Source organism: Dama dama, chromosome 17 (assembly GCF_033118175.1).
Source record: "Dama dama isolate Ldn47 chromosome 17, ASM3311817v1, whole genome shotgun sequence".
Lineage (NCBI taxonomy): Eukaryota > Metazoa > Chordata > Mammalia > Artiodactyla > Cervidae > Dama > Dama dama.
In genome coordinates, this window is record NC_083697.1 from 50678961 (window position 1) to 50703369 (window position 24409).

Below are 24409 nucleotides of genomic sequence, written 5' to 3' on the forward strand. Positions count from 1 at the left end.
TCTTGCTGTACTAATCCTTTGGGGAGACCAGAGACCAGCAAGCGGTGTAAGAGTCACAGGTGCTGTGATTAGACTTGAGAGCATGTAGCTGTGACAACAGGAATAGGGAAGATTTTTAATCTTCCTGAAATCCCAAGCTTTGAAGGTAATTAAATAATTAATGAGAAGCAAAGCTTTCCCTGCTTCCCCAAGAGAGGTTAAACTTCCCAAGTATCTTCCCTGTATAATAGTTTCTCTACAAAGACTGGAGAATATAAGAAAACAGGTATCTTAAGTCATTCAACAATTATTTATTGAGCAACTACTATGCACCAAGTATTCTGAAAGGTGCTACAGACACAGTGGGAAAGTAGATAACATCTCTGCCCTTATGGTGCTTACATTCTAGAATAAGGGGTTGTGGGGAATGTATTAACAGGTGGGTTGAGGGCACTGTAGAAAAGAGAGCAAGGAGATGAATGGAATGTTAGTGGAGGGAGATGAGGTCGGAAGAGGTAGGCAGGGACAAGTGATCTAGAATCTTCTAAGGACATAGTAAGATGTTTGGCTATTATTCTAAGTGATTAGGAAGACTTGGAGGTATTTCAGCAAGAGGTCATACAATCTGGGCTTTCCTAGTGGCTCAGATGGTAAAGAATCTGCCCGCAATGCGGGAGACCTGGGTTCAATTCCTGGGTCAGGAAGATCTCCTGGAGAAGAGAATGGCTACTCACTCCAGTATTCTTGCCTGGAGAATTCCATGGACAGAGGAGGAGTCTGGTGGGCTACATTCCATGGGGTCACAAAGAGTCGGACACGACTGAGAAACTGAACTGAACTGAACTGATAGGTGAAGAATGGTTATGGGGATGAGTGGCAGGGGTCAAGGGAACAAAAATATTCAGTAGGACCAGCAGTCCATGTTAGAGCATATTGCCTCTGATAGAGCCAATTTTTGATTGACTTGACTACACAACCTGTTGGTATTTTCAGAATGAATTTTCTCTGTGGTTTGGCAGAGTTCCATCATTCCAGTTAAGACTTTCTAGGGTCTTAACAAGTATTTTTATAAGCTGATCTACCCTTTTATCCTTCTAGTGGCCAAGGAGGTGGTACTTTTGAGAGGTTCTTAAGACATGAAGGTGCACCCTTCATGAATGGGATAAGCGCCTTAAAAGGAGGGGGATTCAGAGAGATCCCTCCCCCTTCCACCACATGGTGAGAAGGACCCAACTTATGCAAAATTAAGACCCATATCAGCCATGCTGGCACCATGATCTGGGGTGATGATCCTAGTCTCCAGACATGTGAGAAATAAATGCTGTTTACGAACTACCTGGTCTATGGCATTTTGCTAGAGCAGCCTGAATGTACCAAGACAGGAACTTAGTCTGTATTTTTTACTTTTAGCCCATCCATGCTCTTATATTCATAAAAGAACAGAGGTATAAAAGGTGGTTTAATATAAAAAACACTGAAACTTTATTTGTCATCTGCCTGGATAAGAAGTTTCCACTTATTTTTTGTTTCAGTCTCTCTTCTTCCACAGAATAAGGACTTCTACACATAGATTGATATCCCTAGGATAAAAGCCGAATCTTCCAAAACTAGGATCTCACAGGGCATAGAGATGGTGCTTGTTGCTGATGGGAAGTAAATCTAGATTCACTTTTAGCTGGAAGGGAGCAGGCCAGAAATTCAGAGTTGTAGGTCCCTGGCCTAGGCAGATGTGCTCGAACATGAACCATAAACCTCCATCACCTATCTTGGCAGATAGAAAATTGGGATTTGGGAGGAAAATTGTATCAGGCACTCAGACCAAATACTCTACTAATTGCTGAACTCCCATACACTCTGTATTCCATCTAGCAGACTGCAAAGGATGCTCAGCGCTGGACCCCTGGAGCCACTTGGAGCACTTGATGACAATTCCATGCCACCTTTCCCTTTCTGTATTGCTGTTTCTTCTTCTTCACTTTTGTTCTTCTGCCCAGTGACACTTTGGTTATGCCAATAGGGATTGGCTTGAATACATTTTGTTGGTACCAAGATTGTAAGATGACAATAGAAGAGAGAATGGGAACACAGATTCTTTAGTGGGTTCAAATCCTGACTCAGCCACTTGCCAATTATGTAGGTTTGGGCAAGACTGAATTTCTCTATGCCTCAGTTTCCTCATCTGTAAAATGGGGATAAAGTCTGGCTGGAGATTAGATGAGCTCAAACATATAGCAAGCAGGCACTAAATGTTTGTTGTTGTTACTGTGGTTATTACACTGGTAGAATTCAGTTAAATAGGATGTAATCTCAGGACTTCCCTGGTCCAGTGACTAAGACACCACACTCCCAATACAGGGGGTCCAAGTTCTATCCCTTACCAGGAAACTAGATCCCACATGCTGCAACTAAGACTTGGCACAAATAAATAAAGTTTTTAAAGAAGATATAATCTTTCATTCAGTTCAGTCACTCAGTCATGTCTGACTCTTTGCCACCCCGTGGATTGCAGCACACCAGGCTTCCCTGTCCATCACCAACTCCTGGAGCTTGCTTAAACTCATGTCCATCAAGTTGGTGATGCCATCCAACCATCTTATCCCCTGTTGTCCCCTTCTCCCCCGCCTTCAATCTTTCCCAGCATCAGGGCCTTTTCCAATGAGTCAGTTCTTCACATCAGGTGGCCAAAGAATTGGAGTTTCAGCTTCAGCATCAGTCCTTCCGATGAATATTCAGGACTGATTTCCTTTAGGACTGACCAGTTTGATCTTCTTGCAGTCTAAGGGACTCTCAAGAGTCTTATCCAACACCACAGTTCAAAAGCATCAATTCTTCAGCACTCAGTTTTCTTTATAGTTCAACTCTCACATCCATACATGACTACTGGAAAAACCAAAGCTTTGACTAGATGGACCTTTGCTGGCAAAGTAATGTCTCTGTGTTTTAGTATGCTGCCTAGGTTAGTCATAGCTTTTCATTCAAGGAGCAAGTGTCTTTTAATTTCATGGCTGCAGTCACCATCTGCAGTGATTTTGGAGCCCAAGAAAATAGTCTCTCACTGTTTCCATTGTTTCCCCATCTATTTGCCATGAAGTGATGGGACCGGATGCCATGATCTTAGTTTTCTGAATGTTGAGTTTTAACCCAACTTTTTCACTCTCCTCTTTCACTTTCATCAAGAGGCTCTTTAGTTCTTCTTTGCTTTCTGCCATAAGGGTAGTATCATCTGCATATCTGAGGTTACTGATATTTCTCCTGGCAATCTTGATTCCCGCTTGTGCTTCATCCAGCCCAGCCTTTCTCATGATGCACTCTGCATGTAAGTAAAATAAACAAGCAGCCTTGACATACCCCTTTCCCAATTTGGAACCAGTCTGTTGTTCCATGTCCAGTTCTAACTGTTGCTTCTTGACCTGCATGCAGATTTCTCAGGAGGCAGTAAGGTCGTCTGGTATTCCCATCTCTTTAAGAATGTTCCACAGTTTGTTTTGATCCACACAGTCAAAGGCTCAAGCATAGTCAACAAAGCAGAAGTAGATGTTTTTCTGGAATTCTCTTGCTTTTTCTATGATCCAAAGGATGTTGGCAATTTGATCTCTGGTTCTTCTGCCTTTTTCATTAGAAACTTAAAATCTAGTATGTGAGATAAAACACAAATGATTATAATACAGACAAAAGGAGATAAACATCCTAATCAGTATGTGGGTAAAGCACCAAGAGAGCTGTGGTGGATTAAAGTTAACTGCAGAACTGAGGTCTAGCCCCCATCCCATGCTCCAACCCCCTTGAATCTAGTCCATCCATGATCTTTGCTAAAATGACTCCAGGTATGCCTTCCAAGTCTTAAACCATCAAAAGTCTGTGGCTCCCTCCTGATTTCCTTGGGATGATCCCTCTCAGGAAAGAATCTCCATGCTGGGAAATGCCACCTATGGGTGCTCTCATTGGCCCTCACTGAGCATCAGCTGTCAGCCATGGGAGTGAGCCATCTTAGATGGTCCAGCCCAGCTAGGCCCCTCACCGACTTCAGTTGTACCAGTGCCCAGACACCCCTGTGATACAGAAGAAGATTTAGTAAAGCCACAGCATTTCAATAGATGGTAAAACATCATTTTAATATTTAAATGCTAAGTTTGGGGTAGCTAGTTATGAAGCCAAAATTAATTCAAATGGGAGTTTTGGAGAGACCAGTTCATTTAAAGTCAAGTGATCTAGAAGCTTTCCTAAAAGAAGAGAGGTCTGAGAATGTTCTGGAAGAGAAGGACTGTGACAAGAAACTCTGAGAAGAAAATCACCCAGACACAGGGAAGACTAAGAGCAAAGGCTCCTGGCAGGCAAAGGCGGCAGCATTTAGCACCTGGCAAACAGATCAGGCTGCTGGAGGTAGGTGCTGGGAGAGATGGGAAAGAGAAACCCAGAAGGTCGTTGGGGTCAAATAATGGGCAGGGGATCACTTGGCTTCCAGGAAGGAAAACTGATTTCTGCTCTTCTGAGTAAAAGGGCTTTGTGGGAAACAAGGGGGCCCCATGGGTAAGGAAGGTGTCCGTGCAAAGAATGAAAACCATAGAGCAACTGGCCTTCCCTGAGATGGCAGCACTGGAGGGTTGCTGGGGATGACTCATGGCTTGCCGCATCACACACAGTAATAGCCTGAGTCCTCCTCGCGGCCTCTGATGCCCCTGGGCACCATGCTCCTGCCTGAGCCGCCTCTGTGTCCCCTCGGTTCACTCCGCTCCAGCCACACAGACCTCCTTTCTGTTCTTGGAACAGCAAGCGCCCCGTGCACTCACCACTTTTGCACCCAGGACCCTCCACTTGGATGGTTCCTCCTCCAGATAGTCACATGGCTCCCCCTTCCCTTCACTCAGATGTCTGCCGCCTTCTCAGAGAGGCCTTTCTTAACATCCAAGTAAGAATAGTTGCCCTCCCACCCCCACCTCCAACCCCAAACCCCAGCCCCGCTGCTGGCTCAGTTTTTCTTCCCAGCACTTCTTACTTTGTCCATCTATCAAATATCCCTTTATTTTCTTTTCATCTGGAATAATCTCCACCCTCACCCCCAGGTTTTCGTTATAACATGGATTTTTTTCCCCCTTCAAAGTCCGTTTCTTTTCTCTATAGATTCTAGAAAAATTAAAACAGCTTACTAAACCTCTTCTAAGGGTGGGGGGAGGGGTTTTTTAAAATAGACTTTATTTTTCCAGAGCAGTTTTAGGTTCCCAGCAAAACTGAGCAGAGTATAGACAGTTCCCCTATGCCCTTTACTCTCAAAAGACACACAGCCTCCCCCACTATCACCATCCAGAGTGGAATGTGTGTTACAAACCATAAACCTACACTGACACATAATTATCATCCAAAGTCCATAGCTTACTGTTATGATTCATTCTTGGCGCTGTGTACTCTATGCATTGGGACAAATATATAATTACAGGAATCCATTATTACAGGAGCATAAAAGTATTTTCACTGCCCTTAAAATCCTCTGGGCTCTGCTTATTCATCTCTCCCTGTTCCCTAACCCTGGCAAACACTGATCTTTTTACCATCTCCATAGTTTTGCCTTTTCTAGAAAGTCACATAGTATATAGACTTCAGAGTGGCTCCTTTCACTTAGTAATATGCATTTAAGGCTACTCCAAGTCTTTTCCTTCATAGCTAATTCTTTTTAGTGCTGAATAATATTCCATTGTCTATACCACAGATAATTTATCCATTTACATACTGAAGGACACAGTGGTTGCTTCCACATTTCAGCAATTTTGAACAAAGCTGCTACAAACATCCACATGCAGGCTTTTAAGAGGACCCATGTTTTTGGCTCCTTTGGTATTGTATGGGAAGAGTACGTTTAGTTTTGTCAGAAATTGCCAAACTGTCCCCATTTATTTTTGTCTATTTATTATTTACCTCCCCAACTAGAATACAAGCACCACGAAGGCAAGGACTTTGTCTAATGCTTAAAATTTGTTATTGCTGTTCAGTCACTCAGTTGTGTCTAACTCTTTGCGACCCCATGGACTGCAGCACACCAGGCTTCCCTGTCCTTTACCATCTCCCAGAACTTGCTCAAACTCATATCCATTGAGTCGCTGATGCCATCCAACCATCTCATCCTCTTAGAATAGTGTCTGGCATATAACAGGTGCTCCATAAAACTAGTAGAAATCAATGAATGAATACATGAATCCCCAGCAGCCCTCGAGCTTAAGGTATCTCGTTACTTCTCAGCAGCAGGATTTGTGAATCTTAGTTTTCACTCTCCTCCATCGTGCCCTGCTTCCTGTTACTCCCAGGCAATTCCTCCCCCATCTACTCAACCCAGCTTTTTCTGACAGCTTCTACTAACTCGTCACCCTGGCTTACTCAGAGCTCCCCGCATGCTGCTACCACCTCCTCCTGCTCATCTGTTCAACTTCTACTCCCTCTGCTGAGCTCCAACTGTCCCTGACCTACCAGCTGAAATTCCAGGGGCAGAGAGGCTGCCTGGGTCGGCCCATTCCCCATTTAGACAGAGGTTTGGGGTCTTTGACTATGGTCTGGGTTTTTCAACCCTGCTGATTCAATCAACCATGGCCACGGGCACAGAGCATGGCAGCCAAGACGAAGAGCACTGTTCTTTCGTGCAGCAGAAACACATGGAGGCCGAAGTGCTTTAATGGCCTGTTGACCAGAGCCTGGGGTCCTGGATGAAGAATGTACCCTTTAGAGAGACACTGAAGGCTTCTGAAAAGAGCAGAATTGATTGACCAGATCTGTGGTTTCAGAAGATAACTTTGGCTGTCCCACAGATGAGACAGTTGGTGGCTGAAGAGGGTGACACATGCAAGACAAGTTGGACGGCCATAGCCAAGGTCAGCAGGTGAGGCCTCAAACCAAGCCAGTGCCATGAAAGTGATGGGCGGGGGAAGCAGGAGTGAGTGGGTCTTGAACCTGAAGCTGGCCATCAGGCACATGAGGCTGGGTCTAGACACCTGGAAGTCATAAAGGCACTAGTTATAACTGTAAGGTGGATAGTGTGGCAAGAGAGAAGCCAAGGTGGATATTTTGGGGAAATCTCTTAGATATAAGGGCTTCACTTGTGGCTCAGCTGCTATAGAATCCACCTGCAGTGCAGGAGACCTGGGCTTGATCCCTGGTTTGGGAAGATCCCCTGGAGAAGGGAAAGGCTACCAACTCCAGTATTCTGGCCTGGAGAATTCCATGGACTGTATAGACCACGGGGTCACAAAGAGTTGGACATGACTGAGTGACTTTCAATTCAATTCAATTCAATTCAATTCTTAGCTATAAAGAACACATCAAAGCAGAAAAACTTGACAAGTGATCTAAATTGGAAATATTTATACAGACAGGTAGGGACTGAGAGAGCCACAGAGCTCAAGAAAAACAGGGAAGCATTTCCCCAGCTTCCTCTCATATTCTCAAAAGAACAAGTCCAGAGGGTCCTGTGTTAGATCTCACTCCTCTCCAAACCCCAGGCTTCTAGTCTGTTTTCCGGCAGAAGGTGATGCTACTTCTTGGGAATCCACAATAGTCTAAAAATACAGCAGCTGGGCTGCAGTGCCACAATTAGTAGAGCTGCTGTCCCAGGAAACCCTCGTCACATTTTGCTCAGATCAGAGAGCGGATTAACTTTGATGTCTGTCTGAACTCCGTGCGAGACACCACTGGTGGTCTGCTTCCTGCAAGCATTCAATCTTCACATGCAAGGCAAGAAAGAGGAAGTGCCGCATAGGAGCCCAAGCAGACTTTTTTTTTCTCTCGGTGATTGAGATGAAAACATACACCCTAGGACTCCTGACATATTTGATTTGCATCCCGTCTCCCTTCATCCCTTGAGCTCTCTCTCCCTTTGTGTGAATACCTTCCCAGATCCGAACTTCCTTTGGCATTCACAAACATTAGCACAGCTGTGAAGCCCCAAGCCCTTCATCTCTGCTGTGTGTTGGAGGTAATTGTGGGCATTTCTTTATCTATTAGGGCTCCTAGTGGCATGCAGCTGAAACTGACTCTGACTAACTGAAATCCAAAGGGAGTTTACTGGAAGCATATGGGGTGACCTGTAGAATACAACAAACAGTTGAGATCAGGCTGCAAGACGGGACAATGAAGCAAGTGCACACCTAGGACCCCAGGCAAGTGGTATGACATATCTCCCGATATGTCATAATCCTACAAGAGCATTAGCAATGGAAGAAATCCACTGCAACAGTGCTGTCTGTCCTTGTGTCATCATCCTCATGATTCTTATTTCTAGGAGAAAAAGAACAACTGGGCCTGGTTGGAGCAACCCATACTCAGACAACATGAGCTCACTTACTTTGCAAGGCAGTTTAGAGGGGTGGTAAGGGCTGGTCTCTGCAGCCAGACAGCATGTATTTGTATCCAGGTTCTGCCACTTACTAGCCATGTGACCTTGAGCTAGTCCTTTTTCCATTGCTCCAGATTTGGCCCCTGCAATGGGGATACCTATCTATGAGGGTTGGTGAGTACTGATGGTGTAAACCTGTCATAGTGACTGGCACAGGGGAAGTGTTCTACAGCCTTGGTATCAGTACTGCTAGGAACGCACAGGGCCCCTGGATTTACAGTCCAACCAAGAATGCCAAGATGAAAGGTCATCCTCAGAAAAGAACCAGGAGGTATCATTAGGAGAGGCTGAGTGTCCAAAAAGGAATTACTGTCCACAGCCAACAGCTCGTCCCTCTTCCAGACTGTAGCCACCATGAGGACAACAGATTCTCCTCTCAATTCACTGCTGCATCCACCAGCATCTGGCTTGGTGAACCTCAGTCAGATATGCAAAGACTGATCTGACTGCTTCCTTTTTGTGTTCCCAATCAACCAGCACAGGGCTTTGCCTGGAGTAGGCTCAAAATAAGTGTTTGCTGATTGAATCTGTAGATCAATGGGATTCTCAGAAAGGGGAAGAACTTTGGGATCAGAGTTGTATCTGGTAGGAGTCAGTGGCAGGCAAGTGACAATATAATGATGCTAATATATCATTTATCTTGTCATTTGTACATGTAAATCTGTACGTGACATTTGTATAGATTATAGGCTGGCTGTTCACCAGGCTGATACCTCTGGTTCAACAAGAGGGGGCAGTGGAACCACCAGTTACTTGCCACACTGCCTTGGGGAGGGGGGTGGCTCATCTGTCCCATGTTGGTCCTGTTCCTGCCTTGGAGGCACCACTGGTACCTCACAAGGACATCCTGGCACCCTCTGCACTGGCTTTAACACACTCCGTGGATAGGACTCGGTCAAGCATCTGCCAAGTCTGCTCACAAAGACAATAGGATGTCACGGAAGAGCCTATCCGATTAGGAATCCTGAGAGTTCAGCCCTGGCCCTGGCTCAGTCAGTGGTGTGAGGTCTCTGGTTCTCAGTGTTGTGATCTAAATAATAGGGTAATCCTTGATTTGGAGCTTGTGGAGGTGTTGAGCAAATGAAATCACACCCATGGTGATTTCATCTGGAACTCCTTCTGTTTTAAAAGACAGAAGCCAACTCAAAGTGGCTTCAGTGAAGAGGGGACTTTATTGGCTCATGTTACTGAGAAATCTGTTTGAGGGCACAATTGGCTTCAGGCACTCAAATGTAGTGTCAGCATCTGATTTCTCCCCAACTCTCAGCTCTTCTGCTGTACTGTCCTCATTCTCAGTCTCCAAACAGTGGTCCCCAGCAGCCCCAGGGTCTCATGCCTTCAAGTTCAAATCCAGCCTCGCAGCAGCTGGGATTGACTATGGTTGGCTCTATGTGTGTCATTTGGCTGGGGGGATGCAGCCACATTGGATAATCAGACCTGAGTCCAGTGCCAATCAATCCCTATGATGAGTAAGAGAGCCTGGTCAGGCTTGGTTGTATGGCTAACATTCGGAGCTGGGAAAGAGTAAGGGTTGGAATTAGGGGGAGAAGCCCTAGTTTACCTCGCAGATCGAGAATGGGAGAAGAGTGGTCTGCCAAAAGATACTTGGGGTACTATTAACAGAAAGAGAAGTGGATGCTGGGAGGCTAAAATGTGCACTATAACTGAGATTTTTCTTTGGTTCATTGGGTCTTCTTTGCTGCCTGCAGACTTTCTCCAGTTGCAGCAAGCAGGGGGCTACTCTTCATTGTGGTGCTCTGGCTTGTCACTGTGCTGGTTTCTCTTATTGCAGAACACCAACTCTACAGCACGGGTTTCAGTAGTTGTGGTGCACAGGCATAGTTGCTCCGCAGCATGTGGGATCTCCCAGGATCAGAGATCAAACCTGTGTACCCTGCACTGGCAGGCAGATTCTTAACCACTGGACCCCCAAGGAAGTCCTATACCTGGGATTTTTATATCATGTGATATAAAGCATGCATTGCAGCTTCCCTCTTTGCCATGAAGTCTTTTGTCTTCATCCTAAAAAGCTCCTGCAAGCTCCCCAGGACCAGCTGTCTCAATCTACAGTCATCTGTCTTCCTCCTGTGAATTCCTGTAGCCCACAGGACCTTATCACTCACCAGCAACGGGCTGAGTTGGGTCATCAGTTATCTTGTTATGTATATGTCCTTTCTCTTCATCCACTTGGCAGGATCCTGGGGAACAAGGGTCACGTCTTATTCATCTTTGTGCCTCCCGAAGCACTTTGCTCGATGCACGAGGCATAGAAGACTGTCCATACAGTCTGCTGACAGATCAAACACCTGATTTACATGCTTCTGGAAGTATGGAAGTAAATAGTAGATTGATTTAACTACAAAACTACCAAAACAGAGGAAACCTGTGCCCTCTACACCATTTCTGAAGGATCGTAGATAATTTCCTCAACTAAAAATGATGCTGGGGTCAAGATTTGCTGGGATTTTCTTTGCTCCACAGCCCCCAGTAGCTGGTATCATTCTTTTTTAAAATAAAGGATTGAGTGAAGGCCCAAGGAATCTTAGTCTCAGCTGCCAGTACCCCTGGGTGGGTCCTGTGCCAGCAGAGCAGACACAGAAGCCTGGAGAATGGCAATCACAGGAAGAGGAAGCAGATGTCTGTCCTCAGTGGCTCCCCGCTCAGGGAACAAGGCAGAACCCCAGGGTCCCTTCGGTGGGACTGGCTGCTGGCTCCCGGCCCTGTGCTGATCTCTATTCACTCTCTACCCTCATCCATAAGCCTGACATCCAGCAAGGGGAAGGAGAGAGGAGGGCACGGAAAATCAGTCGGAAAAGATCTGCTTTGTAGCTTGAACGTTGAAATAATATTCCTCCCAGGTTAATCTTGGTTCTGAAGCCCCTGTGGCTCCGACTTCAGAATCCCTTGCAGGCCTTCTCGGCCAGGCATTTTGCACTTTTGTCTCTAATCCCCTCAAATCGCCCTTTAGGCCAAGTGACTTGTCCAAATCCGCGCAGCCAAGCCAAGATTCCCTCACCTGTAAAAGATATGGAGAAGGAAACGGCAATCCACTCTAGTATTCTTGTCTGGAGAATCCCATGAACAGAGGAACTTGGCAGGTTACAGTCCATAGGGTCGCACAGAGTCAGACACGACTTAAGTGACTTAGTAAAATATATGAGGATTAAATCAACCAGCTATAGAGATCCTCCACCTCCTAGTGTAGTCAGGAAAATTAGTTGCGGGGAAAGAACCAAGAAACGTGGTTGGTAAAGGAGGGAGTGGTAAACGAAGTCAGAAGAGCGGTGGGTGGGGCAGCTGAGAGAAAAACTAGGCTGGGCGGGTTGCGGCTCGGGGAGGGACTGGGAACCGAGAGCAATGAGCAATTAAACCTCCACTCTTAGCTGCTGGCTCTCGCTGGGCACCAAGCGACGCCGGGACAACCGGGGAGGCGGTGCGCCAGGCCTGAGGCCCCGCCCCACGTCGCCCTAGCCCCACCCACCCCCAGGCCCCGCCTCTGATTCCACCCCTGCTCCCGCCTCGCTCTACCTCGGCCCCGCCCCAACTTCTAGCCCCGCCCCAAGGCCCGGAAGCGAAAGCTGTTCCTCCTCTTCCGAGCGGGGTCACGGCCCAGCCGGCGGGAGCCGGGTTTGGAGAGTCCCGGGCACTCGGAGAATCCGGGTAGCCCCGGCTGGAGCCATGTCCCGGAACCTGCGCACTGCTCTCATTTTCGGTGGCTTCATCTCCCTGATCGGCGCCGCCTTCTACCCCATCTACTTCCGGCCCTTAATGCGGCTGGAGGAGTACAGTGAGTGACCTCTGACCCCACGCGGCGTCCCGAGCCCGCTGACAGTGATATCTGACCCCACGCGGCCGCCTGGCCCTAGTAACTCTCCCGCTTTCCCTCATCATCCCCACGTGGGGCCATGGACAGAGGTTGGTTCACGAGTCAGCGAGACCCGGGTTCGACTCTGGCTGTGTGCAGTTTCGTGACCGGGGTCAAGTGACTCAAACCTCTGAGACCTTCACCATCCTCAGTAGTAGTTAACTGTGTGTGTGTGCGTGTGTGTGTGTGTGTGCGTGCGTGCGTGCGTGCGTGCGTGCAGGGTCGCTCAGTCGTGTCCAACTCTTTGCGATCCCATGGACTGTAGCCCGCCAGGCCACCCTGACCATGGAATTTTCCAAGCAAGAATACTGGAGTGGGTTGCCATTTCCTACTGGGATCTGCCCAATCCAGGGGTCGAACCTGCGTCTCTTGTGTCTGTGTAATATCTTTAAAACTGGCATCTGGTGAGACTCAAAGGTGGTAATAAAAGCAGTTGACATAGTAGGTCAACACTAAATACTAGTTCATACTGGTATTCACTGGAGGCTTTTTAATGTGTCTTCATTAAGCACGTTGCCAAGATCTCCTGGAGAAGGAAATGGCAACCCGCTTCAGTATTTGTCTTGAGAATCCCAGGTGCAGAAGGATCTGGGGAGCCCCTGTCCATGGGGTCACAATGAGTCGGACACGACTGAGCGACTAATACTAGATCATTTAATTTATGCAGCCTCATTTTGAGGCAGGTTATTATCAAGTGTTTTATGGATGGGGAGTCTCAGAGAGGTTGTATTACATGCCCAAGGACACACAGCTAGTCATGGCAAGACTAATATTCCAACTTCCGCCTTCGTTTCCGGGCCTTCTTCCACACCCTGAAGCTGGGAATGGTGATGAAGCTGGGGAGGGATGGCCCCTCATTATCCTGAGCTTGAAGGTGTTTTTATGGCACTTCATTTCCACTCCCAAAGATGTCATTGAGCGGACATGTTTCAAACCTAAACTGTTAACCTGGATTTTTGAGTTTTTCCTCTCCTTTCTCCTCAAATCTTTTTTTCACATTCTGCTGTCTTCCTTCGTTTTAAGCCGGCTGCTCACATGACAATGGCGAATATCCTGGGAGTAATTTTCTTCCTTAATCATTCAAGTCCTATCATTCTAAAAGCCAAACTCTCCTTCCTTGAGACCTATACCTCAGCAAGGATTAGCACTTTGGTACATCTGAAACCATCTGTCAGAGAGAAAATATCAGGCATTAGAGGCCCATTTTGTTCTCCAGGAAACCTGAATCATCTTGAAGATGGAAGGCCAGCCATGCCCCTTGAGAATATTAGCGGAGGCTGAAAGCTTGGCGATCTAAAGCCGAAAGCTCCGTGTAAATGCTCTGCCCATTACAAATGCTACAACATTTGGTTTCTGAGACAGAGTGTTTTAAGCACACACTCAGGTTTCCTTGCAGCTTCTTTTTTATCACCCAGGATTGAAACGGTCTGCATTCTGCCTTCCAGCCTGTCTCTGTGCGCCATGCATGGGGTAAATAAAAATGGGGTTGAGTGAAGCCTTGCATAATCTGTGTTATCCCTCCTTACAGAATCCTGCTTCACTCTGTTTTATCATAGCCTCTAGAGTTGAACTTGGGTCAAGAGGGTCTGCTTTGGATCCCCCTAGAAAAGTTTCAGTCTAGGACGACTAGAGCAGTGGTTTTTCAACTAGGGGTGATTTTTGTCTCCCGGGGATGTTTGGTTCACAAAATGGGTGGCATGGGGTAGGGTGGGGTGGGTAAGTGTGCCACTGGCATCTAGCGCATAGAGGCCAGGCTCCTAAAGTTTGTGCAACACGCAGGACAGCCACCCATAATGAAGAATTACCCAGCCCAACATGCAAATGTGCCAAGATTGAGAAACCCGCCTCTGGTTCAGGGTGTGGGTTTGTGCTGTGTCTTGCAACAACAGTCCTACAGGTCCGTAGTCTATGGTTATCTGAGTCACTTTAAGACAGACAAATTAGGCCTTTTAAGTGAACACTGAGTGTGTGGCTACAATATCAGCATTTTTAAATGTAAGGCAGTCAACACCTGCCTACGTTTCTGGTTCAATTTTAATTAATTTGGACATTCTTATCTGAGTTAAAACTGAGTCCTTAAACAGGTAAATGATACTGTATAGCTAATATGTATTGAAAACAGCTTATATGTCTGACGCTCTTCCAAGCACTTTTTATATATTAACCCATTTGGTGCAAACAGCAACCGTTTATGGTAGTTGCTATGTGATCATCATCCCCACTTTATACGTGGACAGACTGGGGTATAAAACAGTTAACTTGTACAAGAACCCACAACCAACGAGTCCCAGATTTGAACCAGTGCCGTTCACTATTACACCAGGGCACCATACTGCCTCTCTAAGAAGATAGAGGGAGAAAATCAGATGAGGGTCTAAGTCCCTTCCTAGAAGAGGATCTTAAGATGAGCTGCTTAACCTCTCTGAGCCTGGCCTGTTTCCCCATCTGTAACAGTGAAGTTTGCAAGACTGAATTTACATGTTTTGGAGTGAATTAAATGAGATAAAAGGTGTAGAAATGCTGATTTTTTATTTTTGTTTTGGTTCCTCAGTTGTGTCCAACTCTTTGCAACCCATGGCCTGTAGCCCGCCAGGCTCCTCTGTCCATGGAATTTTCTAGGCAAGAATACTGGAGTGGGTTTCCATTTCCTTCTCCAGGGGATCTTCCTGACCCAGGGATCAAAACTGTGTCTTCCTGCATTCACAGATGGATTCTTTGCCGCTGAGCCACCAGAGAAGCTCATATTTTTACATTAGGAATCCCATAAAAAGATTTAAAAAATAAGGAGCTACAGGGGCAGGGAAGTGAGACAAGGAGATTTAAGCAGATGCTCAGACCCAGGTAAGGCGTTTGTGACCAGGTCATGGAGATGCGCTATGAGGACGGAGCTTCATTTCAGCACATTCAGTTAGCATTTATTTAGCCTTCTTTTTATTTTTAAAAACCTGTATTTTAGCAGCAGTGTGCCTGGCACTGTGTTAGGTGCTGGACATATGAGACTGGACAGGTCAGGCAGAGCTCTTCTCTCATGCCGCTGTCCCCACCTGCGTCCGACCCCTCTCCCGCCACCCACTCCTGGTGCCCTGAGTTGGTCTCCCTGCTCCACCAGCACCACGACCACCCCGTTCTCTACCCTGCAGCCACGTTGGTCTTCCTGGCTACGTTGTTGTTGCTTATCTACCTTTGCATTTGTGGTCAGAGAATTCAGACCATGTGATTTTGATTTCTTTGATGCTGGTCAGGACTTGCTTTGTGACTTGGTACAGGCCAGTTTTTGTGAATGTTCCCTGTATGCTTGGAATGAGGTATGTTTTCTTCTTTGGGGGCACAGAGTTTTGTGTATGATGGTTCCAAATCATTCTTAATTCTATTACTTATATATTTTGAGGCCATATTAGTTGTTGCTCACAATCTAGAATGTTCTGAAGAATTTTTTTTTCAATTATCATTATGTAAGAGTCCTCTTTATCCCCTAACATGCCTCCCCAATTCTGTCTTATCTAATATCATCATAGTTACCAGCTTTCTTTGGTTTAGTGTTTTCCTGGTATACATGTTCTCTTATATTTAGCCTTTATTTGTCCTTAAGTCTTATAAGCAATCCAAACTGGGATTTTTTTTTAAAAAATCCAGTCTGATAATCTTTAAAATGTTGGATTATTTTCCCTATCTTATGTTTTCTATTTAATCTTGTCTCTACTTTTTTTTCCCTCTCCTTTTCTGCTTCAAGGCTTCTTTATTTAATTTTCTTGCCCTCTACTCGTTTGAAAGTTTTACATTCTGTTTTTCTTCTTTTGTTTTGACAATTTAGTCAGTATCTTTACCTCCTATGAAATAAACAAAGACCTTAGAAGGCCTTGGCTCTTATCCCACACTCCCCACCTCTCCTGCCTTGTAAACACAAGAAACTTGCTCCTGAGACCACTTAGGACCATCAGTGTTTTACACAATCACTGATTGTTTCTCTAGACCACTTAGGACCATCAGCATTTTACACAGTCACTGATTGTTTCTCTTGACCCCATTCTTTATTCACTGATCTTTCTGTCTCACACCTTTCTAGTTTCAGTTTTCTTCATTCTGAAATACATCTTTGTGTTTCTTTGGTGAGAATTTGTAACTGGGAAAATACAGGCGTGTGTGTCAGAAAATGTATAGAACTCCAGGTTTTCCACTGCGCCTGTTGAAAAGCCTATTGTTGTGCCATTTGCTCTTGGAATTTGATCATCTCACTTGCTTATTTTAAAACACTTGAATAACTCTCTGCTGTCCTCAGAGTCCAGCTGGTGGAAAATTATTGAAATGTTCTAATCAGGAGAGCAAGGTGATCAGATTCAGCCTTTCCAGGCATCTCTGACTGTATGTGATGAAGGGGCGGGAATGGCCAAGGTTGAAGGTAAGAAGGCCAACACCCAGGCAGGCTGTGCTTCCTGTGACTTCAGGAGAGGTGATGGTAGTCTGCACCAGAGTGCCGGTGGTTATGAGACTGGGCAGAAGGACCGAACCAGGTTTAATAAATAAATCTTCTACAGGGATTTGTGACTGATTAGCTCAAGGGCAAGCAAGGGTGAGGAAGGAGACTGGCCCCCAGCTTTCTGGCTGCAGCAGTTGAAGAGATGTGGTGCTAGGCATTAAGTCTATTTAGGGGATGAGGGGACAGGCTGGTTCAGTTTGGGATGTACTGAGTGTTAGGTACCTGGATGTGCTCCTGGAGATTTCCCCTAGGAGGTGGGACGTGCCAATCTGGAGCCGAGCCACAGGATCTGAGCTGGAGCTAGAGATGGCACCCCTTCAGCATCAGATGGGAAGCGGAGTCACTGCAGCAGGTGGGGCTCCAGGCAGCATTCCGAGATTGAAAGCAACAAGCTGGTCCAGGACAGAGTGCAGGTGAACACCTGCACTTGAGGGTCTGAAGAGCAAGTGGTCAGAGGAGGAGGGGCCTCCTAAGGAGACTGACAAGGAGTGGCCAGAGTGCGAGCATTAAAACTGGCAGAGGCTGCAGTCATAAGCCCCAGGAAGGTAGCTCTTCATGGCAAAGGGTGTGATCAGCAGGGCTCGGCTGCCTAGAGACAGTAAGGAAGATAAAAACTGAAAATGTCCATTGGATTTAGCAAAAAGAAGGTGAAGCTCAGTGGCTGTTTTGTTAAGAGTGTTTTCAGTGGTTTAACAGTGAGCAGAAGGCAGATTGCAGCAGATGAAGAGTAAATAGTATATTAGGTTGACTATATGAAGATGTTGGGCTATCTGAAGAGGAGAATGAGGAATTGTATTTGCAGCTGGTCGAGGGCGCTAGGGGAGCGGTGGTTCTGTTTTGTGGCATTGGGGAGCCAAGAGGGTCTCTGGATAAAGAAGGCTGCTGGAGGAGGTGGGGGAATCTCGACATCAGATGGAGGAGGAGCAGCCTTGGACCCAGGGCGGGACACTTCTTCCACCAGCAGAGGAGGAATGGCGGGCATGGATACAGCTAGACGGCGGTGTGACTTTGGGAGGTTGTGGGTCCTTCCTGGTCACCTTGGCTTCTGTTCTCTTTGTGACGCAGGAGGTCGGGTGACTGCACGTGAGAGGCACGACCCCCAGCCAGGCTCTCCCTCCTCGGGACGCATTCTTCGTCGGGCCTGGTGGTCTACCTTCACCAGCACTCCTGGCTTTGCTCTTTTGTTCCTGCCTTTCATCCACTCCTTCTTAGCCTCTCTCGTTGCCTCTTTTTCTTCTGAGCTTGCTTCATACCTTTGTGGTCCCCAGAATTCTGGGCAGACCAAGGAGAAGCCCACGGTCCTTGGAAGGCCTAGGCAGACGCCCAGTCCTTGATAAGGGGAGCCAGAGGCTGGCAAGGAATGCAGGCCATGTAGGGCCCAAGAGTCACTGCAGGAGCTTTCAGCTGGGCCAAGTTGACAGATGCTGGCTGGCCTGGGTAGAGGGTAGGTGGGTTTCCGGGCCCCTGCTGGAATAAGCCTCAAGGCGGTAGAAAAGAGGCAGAAGGCCCCTTATGTAAAATAAAGCCAGGATCTTCTGCTTTAAAAGCAGACAGGCCACCGTTATAAGACTGCTATCTTGACAGTCATCTTGACATTCAGTGTGACCTTCAGCTCTTTAACTAACTCAGCCAGACTTTACCAAGTGTTAGGTAGCATACATGGTCAGACTCGTGATGCCTGATACTGAAATGAGCCCTGGGGAGATGGCAGTTGTCAGTCCGAAACCAGGAGTATTCAGTTAGTTCTGCAGTCCTTCTGTGGGGGAGTCCGGATGTTACTTTTTAGCTCTCAGCCCAATGTGGTTTGTGGGAAGAGCCCATGTTTAGGGAAGCGCATAAGTGATACAGCTTGAAGCTTAATTGCATTTTCTCTTAGAACCAGCCAGGGATCCTGAATGTGGCCTTTTAAAAATAACAGCATTTCAGGGCAACCTATGAAATGAGACAAAATAAGATCATTTCCTGTGATCCTGTACATTTTTAACTAATTTTAGTTAGATGTGGAGAAGCGTAAAACCGTAGGGTTTTGCCAGGAACCTTGTGCTCATTCAGCCCCCATGTTTAGGTGACTTGCTCAGGGTCACTTAGCACATTCATTGTGGGTAAATACTAGACCCGAACTCCCCAGCCTTGTCTGCTGCTTCTTGAAGCCCAGTTCCACCTGCATTTAGGACAGAGGAGGGCCTGCCAGCAGAGCCAAGGTGGAAGAGCCATGACACCACAATTCTTCCTCTTTGTCTGTGCCCCCATCCACAGTGTGTGGTAGGCGGAGCAGGCCTGTGAGAAGTCACTTGATGAGGAATACCTCTTACCTTAAAAGGGCATTTTCCCTATTCCATGGCAAGTGCTCAGAATATGCTTTTTATTCCTTTCACCTTGAGTAAAATGAATTGCAGACTAAAGTCTTTTTTTCTAACAGGCCTTACAAAGCTGTCTGGATTCCATCACACACCCTGGTGAGAAACAGAGGTGTTCCCAGCATTGGGAGGAGCCCGTGCTTCCAGTGGCCGATTGATGCCCTCAGCCACCGGCTCAGACTCACTCCCATGGCATACACATCCAGCCGGGGTCACCCCGCAGACTGCAGCAAAATGGGAGCACTAGAAAAGTACTTTTTCATTTTATATTTGCTATTTTTAAAAGAGACTTTGACTTAATCATCATGAAATAGTCAGTGTTGGACTTCCTTGTTTGTTTTGCAGTTGTGTTTTTTTGTTGTTAAAAAAATGCAACTGAGAAAATCTAAGGATAGTACAATGAATCCCTTTGTGTTCTTCACCTAGATTTACCAGTTGTTAACATTTTGCCACATTTGCTTTCTCTTCCGATATGTATGTGACACATCTATACACACATGCATACATAGCGATATGTGTATGTTCACATATTATATACATATTACTGTTACTATTATTTTGCTGAATGATTTGAGAGTTAGGTTGCAGGCCTTGTGAGCTTTGACACGTAAACACTTCAGTATGTATTTCCTGAGCACAGGGACATTCTCTTACATAATCACAGTTATCCAATCCAGGAAATTTAATATTGACACAATACTATTATGTAATATACAGTCCATATTCAGATGCTGACATCTGGCCAATCAGCTCAGATGGTGAGTTGCTTGTACTTTAACTGGTTCATTGGCAGGAGGAGATGGAAGGGGTGTTCTTGAGGTGGTGGTCTCGCTGCAGAGGGTCCCGAGCTGAGATTCTGCACCTGCTTTTACGTTTCTGTCTGCTAGTGCTCCCCAAGAACACCATCCCGAACAAGACCGCTGAGGGGGCTGGTGCATGGGTGTGCTGCGTCCATTGGCTGTAAGTGTTAAATAAAGTAGTAAGTCACACAGATTTCACAGTATGGACATTTAATATAAGGATGGGTTTAAGACTTAAAAAAGTCTTAAACTTTAAAACTTAAAAAAGTCTTAAAAGATGGGTTTAAGACTTTTTTGCTACTGTACAAAAATGAGCCCATCTGCATGTATTACTAAGTTTTGAATATAGCTAAGGATCCTCGATTAAACTGCAAATCAGCTCGCTGCCTTAGCACCAGGGGGCAGAGTTGGACTTGCTGAGACATTGGAGAGGGGGCTTGTCTAACTGACACTGCAATGCTCCCAGCCCAGTGCTGTGTATTTGCATTTTAATCATTTCACTCCTGATAGAAATATGCTCACTACCGAAAAGTCAGTAATTAGTTTATCCTGATTTGCCCACATAGTTAAACCCCTGACTTCTGTGTTGCCCTTTTCCTGAGGCCCAGAGACATCTGCTGCTTCTCTAATGACAGCAGAATAGACACCTACTGTCAGCTTCATCAAGACATATTTGCTAAGTCCCGAGGTGCCAGTTTGTTTCCCTTTAGCATATCCCACATTCACAAATAAAGTGTCTTTGTGTCATATTGTGAATTTATATAAGACTGTTTTGGTCTTCAAGCACTTACAGAACATTAATGGATAAAAGAACCAGGGGATGTAGATAGGATGCTAATACCAGTTTTCACTCTGTAAGAACTAGTTCTGCAAATCAGTTTAAATTGCCCGTCCAAGCCAAAAAAAAAGAGGTGGTTGCATAAGGACAAGGATTATAAAGAGATTATGGTCTATTTAAAATAAATCCTCAGCCTCTCTCCAACCTCATTAGCAATTAGCAAGGAAGTGTAAAGACAGGGATTCCTTTCTCTTCTCTTGGTTCTCTATTGCATTATAAGAGGTGAGGACACAATTAGGCATTCTGTTGCCACAAGAAGTCAGCTTCCTTTGATGCTTGGCAGGCTGCCAGTTTCTTTGGCTTTGTACAACCTGCCTCTTGTAGCATGTGTTTGGTACACCAGGCTATCTGATTCTCTTAAATCTGGACATCTAGAATGCTTTCTGGCAATCAAGTGTTTTTTAAACTCATCTCTTCCTGCTTCCGTAATACTGGAGAATGGACCTTTTAGGTATGAAAAATGATATCTATTTTTGGTCCTGGCACTGTTGATGACAGTGTGGTCTTCTCCTAGTTGGCATTTTCTAAGAGCATGTTTGAGACACATCCATACTTGGAGACTTACATGGTGACAGCGTGGTGGGGCTCAATCCTACAGGAATTCAACTTCTTAGGAAATAAGATCGTCTTTTGTGTTGAGTTATTTTAGAAAGTCTGACACCTTAGAGGCTCCATTATCACCCGCTCTAAATGGAAGACATCCTTTGGCATTCTTGGTCCATAGGGACTTGGTTGTCATTTACCTGCTATTTCAGAGAGGCCCGGTGAAACTGTCACCGTTGCCTGTAAGGGGCTTCTTTGTGCTGTATCTTCTCTGTCTCACTTAGAATTGGATGTCAAGATTCAGATGATCCCTACTGCCCAGTGTTTCAGTTGCCAAAGCAAAACTTAGCATTGATAAAACCTCAGATAGGTCCCTTAGGATTGACTTTCCGTCGTATCACCAGAGAAGCAAGTTCGATGAATATTTGATTTGGCAAAGCCCTGTTTCTTGTAACTTTATGAGAATCCAGAGGCCAGAATAAAGAAAATGGCCTAATATTAAAGAAGAGTTAAATACGGATTTAAAAGAAAGACTTTTAGCCTGATTAAAACAGAGGTTTGATTACAGCACTTAATTACTATAATATAGTAGTAAACATCCTTTGGCTCCAAGTCTTTCTGCTGAAAAGCCACGATTTGTCAAGATACTTAAAATAATAAGTCTTTGTTTTTACAGCCCTTGGGTTTATTTGAAACCACTTAGAAAGATGTGTCAGAGTGCCCGAAGCCCACAGACATAAAATGCCCAGTTTCTCTTGGCCCTCGCCTGTGGGACATCTCCAAAGAGATCGGCTAAGCTGCTGTCGCTGGAACGTGCTTACTAATTGGTGAAGCACCTGCAGTCAATTAGGGAAGCTTCAATTATCCAAACCAAAGCCACCCACCCAAAGATTAATTTTCTGCTCTATTTCCTATCAAAAACATAGCATATTTAGCTCTGGGTCTAGGCCTTCAGTGGAGTACATTTTAGACACATAAACTGCATCGTTTCCTTGTTAATTGTACTTGTTCCATCAATTCAACAGCCCTGCCCTCATCGCATCACACCCACTAGTTCTTTCAAAATTGTTCTTTTTCTGTTGTTTTTGTTGCCTTTCCAAACTGCTGAGATCACTGAGAAAAGATGTTCATTGGGAGTTTTTCTTCTGAAGTATGGCTTGCTTTCTTTCACTGAAAATATCCAGTCTTTTTGCTTGATAGGATCCAACTTCCATTACCTAAAAGCTCTGGGCAATGGCAGCTCTGAATTTAATAGCACTCAGATATACTGTTCTCTTATTGTCCCATGTACATACAAAGAGTTCCATTCTGCCCCCCACCCCCTCTCTAAAGAGTAATTTTTCTGTTGTGTTTCTCAGAGAAGGAACAAGCCATTAATCGAGCTGGTATTGTTCAAGAAGACGTGCAGCCACCAGGTAAACTTAAAAATCAAGACAAAAATCTCATGTGAACTGCTGCGTTGTTGGGGGGAGGTATGTGCTTTGCAGAGAAATCTTTTTTACTTTGAGGCTAGATTATGATTGTGTTGTTATTTTTCAGCAGTTGCCATTTTAGAGGTTGCCACCCTAAGACTTCCTCTTAATATTTCACATCGGAATAGTTTTTGCAAGTTTGCATGTTTCTCTTGAGTTTGATAAGTGGGCATAAACATGTAACAAGTGTGCAATTAACTATGAAGCATAAATAGCTATTTTGCAGACTTATTTACCAAGCACCTATTTAAATACAACCCTCATGGGAAAATACTGTTTACTTGTGAGCTATTTTAATTGATGCAGGATTCTGCTTTATACAGAAGCTCAGAAGTTCCCTTTATGGCTGAATGGTTAGTTACTTTGAGACAATCCAAGTTGGCTGAGAATGAGAGGTTTCTAGCTTATTAGCCAAAACTCTTGTGGCAGCAGTCTTTTTTTAATTTATTTTTTAACTAGGCCAGATACATATCTCCCTACTGTGGGGCAGATTCTGAGCCATTTAAAAATCTCTTGGCTGCCAGGGCTGCCCAGCCGTTCCATTCTAGGTTTCCAGCAGCTTGCCCAGACTACCTCAAACTCCGTGGAAATTGCACAACTCCATTCTGATGTCATCTTCTTTGTTTGGGGTCGAGGGAAGTGGTAGGAAATTTAAAAACGAATCCTGTTTTTAATTTATGTTTCTTTCTATAGGGTTGAAAGTGTGGTCGGATCCATTTGGCCGGAAATGAGAAGATTAACACCACCTCTAGTGATGCAAGTAGACAGAGACGTCATGCTTTCAGTTCTGCAGCAAGCGCAATAAGTCACCTGGCTAGGGAACACTGGCTGGAGCAGAAAACTCTAGAAGGCCATGAAGAGTCCTGTGCATGAGGATTATGTCCCTTCTTAAAAGAACCCTGGAACAAATCATGCTATTAGGAGGGTTTTCATGATTTGGTTTCCTTTCTAAAAATGAAGCTGTCTCACTCAGCTGGGCTTGAAGGCTATCTACATATTATTCAGTCTCTACCTCTTAGCCAGCCATGCTGTGATATGAATACAAGCAACCAGTAGACTGGGAAAGATCCTAGACTGTTCCATCCTCCAAATAGGAAATTTCAGGGGAAAACTACCATATTGAGCAGCCTCATAGGGCTCTTCGAAAATGTTAAAGTTGATAAAACTCTTTGAGGACAAGGTACATTGTACTCTTTAGGAATAAGTAGTTCAGCTCAACTATCTCATTAGGAAGGTTGCTGCATGTTGAGAAATAAATTTGAAGCAAACTAAATGGGTCTGCATGCCTATTAGAAATCATTGTTGAATTGACTGAAGTGAAAATGTATATATTAAAATGATTTCTCTTACTTCATAATGGTGTAAGTTTTTTTGTAAATCCTTTTTTATAGGCTCATTAATTATACCAAGAAGTACTGTTTGACTGGATTATATTTGACTAGATTTTGATTATGTGGTGGTTGTCAAGTAAAAATCTTACAGGTAAATAGCAAATATGTTGAGACAAATGCTCATTGAATGCAGTTCTCTACCAGATAGCTCACCAGGTGCTGCAGAGATGAGCATGAGAATACTTGTTTCCTTCTCTGGTCTCTGTCTGACCTGTTACCTGGATTCTATGCTTTCAAAAAGACACATCTTTTTCATTTTTTGATTCTCCAGAGTGCCTTACACATTGCTGTATGCTCTCTTTTAGATGAGCTGCCTGAT

General features: G+C 45.2%; 1 protein-coding gene and 1 long non-coding RNA gene across 4 annotated transcripts; one reads left to right on the forward strand and one right to left on the reverse strand.

The window, feature by feature from the left end:
• Nucleotides 1–349: 349 nt before the first annotated feature.
• On the reverse strand, nt 350–11606 carry LOC133071756 (uncharacterized). Of its 2 annotated transcripts, none has more exons than XR_009696516.1 (3): nt 11367–11606; nt 10474–10548; nt 350–3609 (listed from the first exon to the last, which is right to left on the reverse strand). It is a non-coding gene; the product is annotated as an uncharacterized LOC133071756 (long non-coding RNA). The 2 variants fall into 2 exon arrangements; XR_009696517.1 differs by having other exon boundaries at nt 10474–10671.
• Nucleotides 11607–11899: 293 nt separating this feature from the next.
• On the forward strand, nt 11900–24048 carry SMIM20 (small integral membrane protein 20). 2 transcript variants are annotated; one of them, XM_061164502.1, is made up of 3 exons: nt 11900–12137; nt 22586–22699; nt 23393–24048. In XM_061164502.1, exons 1-2 carry the CDS (start codon nt 12029–12031, stop codon nt 22675–22677), a joined length of 201 nt encoding a protein of 66 aa, XP_061020485.1. In that variant the 5' UTR covers nt 11900–12028; the 3' UTR covers nt 22678–22699; nt 23393–24048. The 2 variants fall into 2 exon arrangements, with proteins under 2 accessions (XP_061020485.1, XP_061020484.1); XM_061164501.1 differs by having other exon boundaries at nt 11908–12137; nt 22586–22642.
• Nucleotides 24049–24409: the final 361 nt, after the last annotated feature.

Excerpts from the sequence above, each read along its gene's own strand:
- SMIM20 (XM_061164501.1), top strand. The coding sequence starts at position 12,029 with ATGTCCCGGAACCTGCGCACTGCTCTCATTTTCGGTGGCTTCATCTCC. Across the intron at positions 12,138-22,585 it reads AATGCGGCTGGAGGAGTACA|AGAAGGAACAAGCCATTAAT; the intron begins GTGAGTGACCTC and ends TGTGTTTCTCAG. Across the intron at positions 22,643-23,392 it reads AGAAGACGTGCAGCCACCAG|GGTTGAAAGTGTGGTCGGAT; the intron begins GTAAACTTAAAA and ends TTCTTTCTATAG.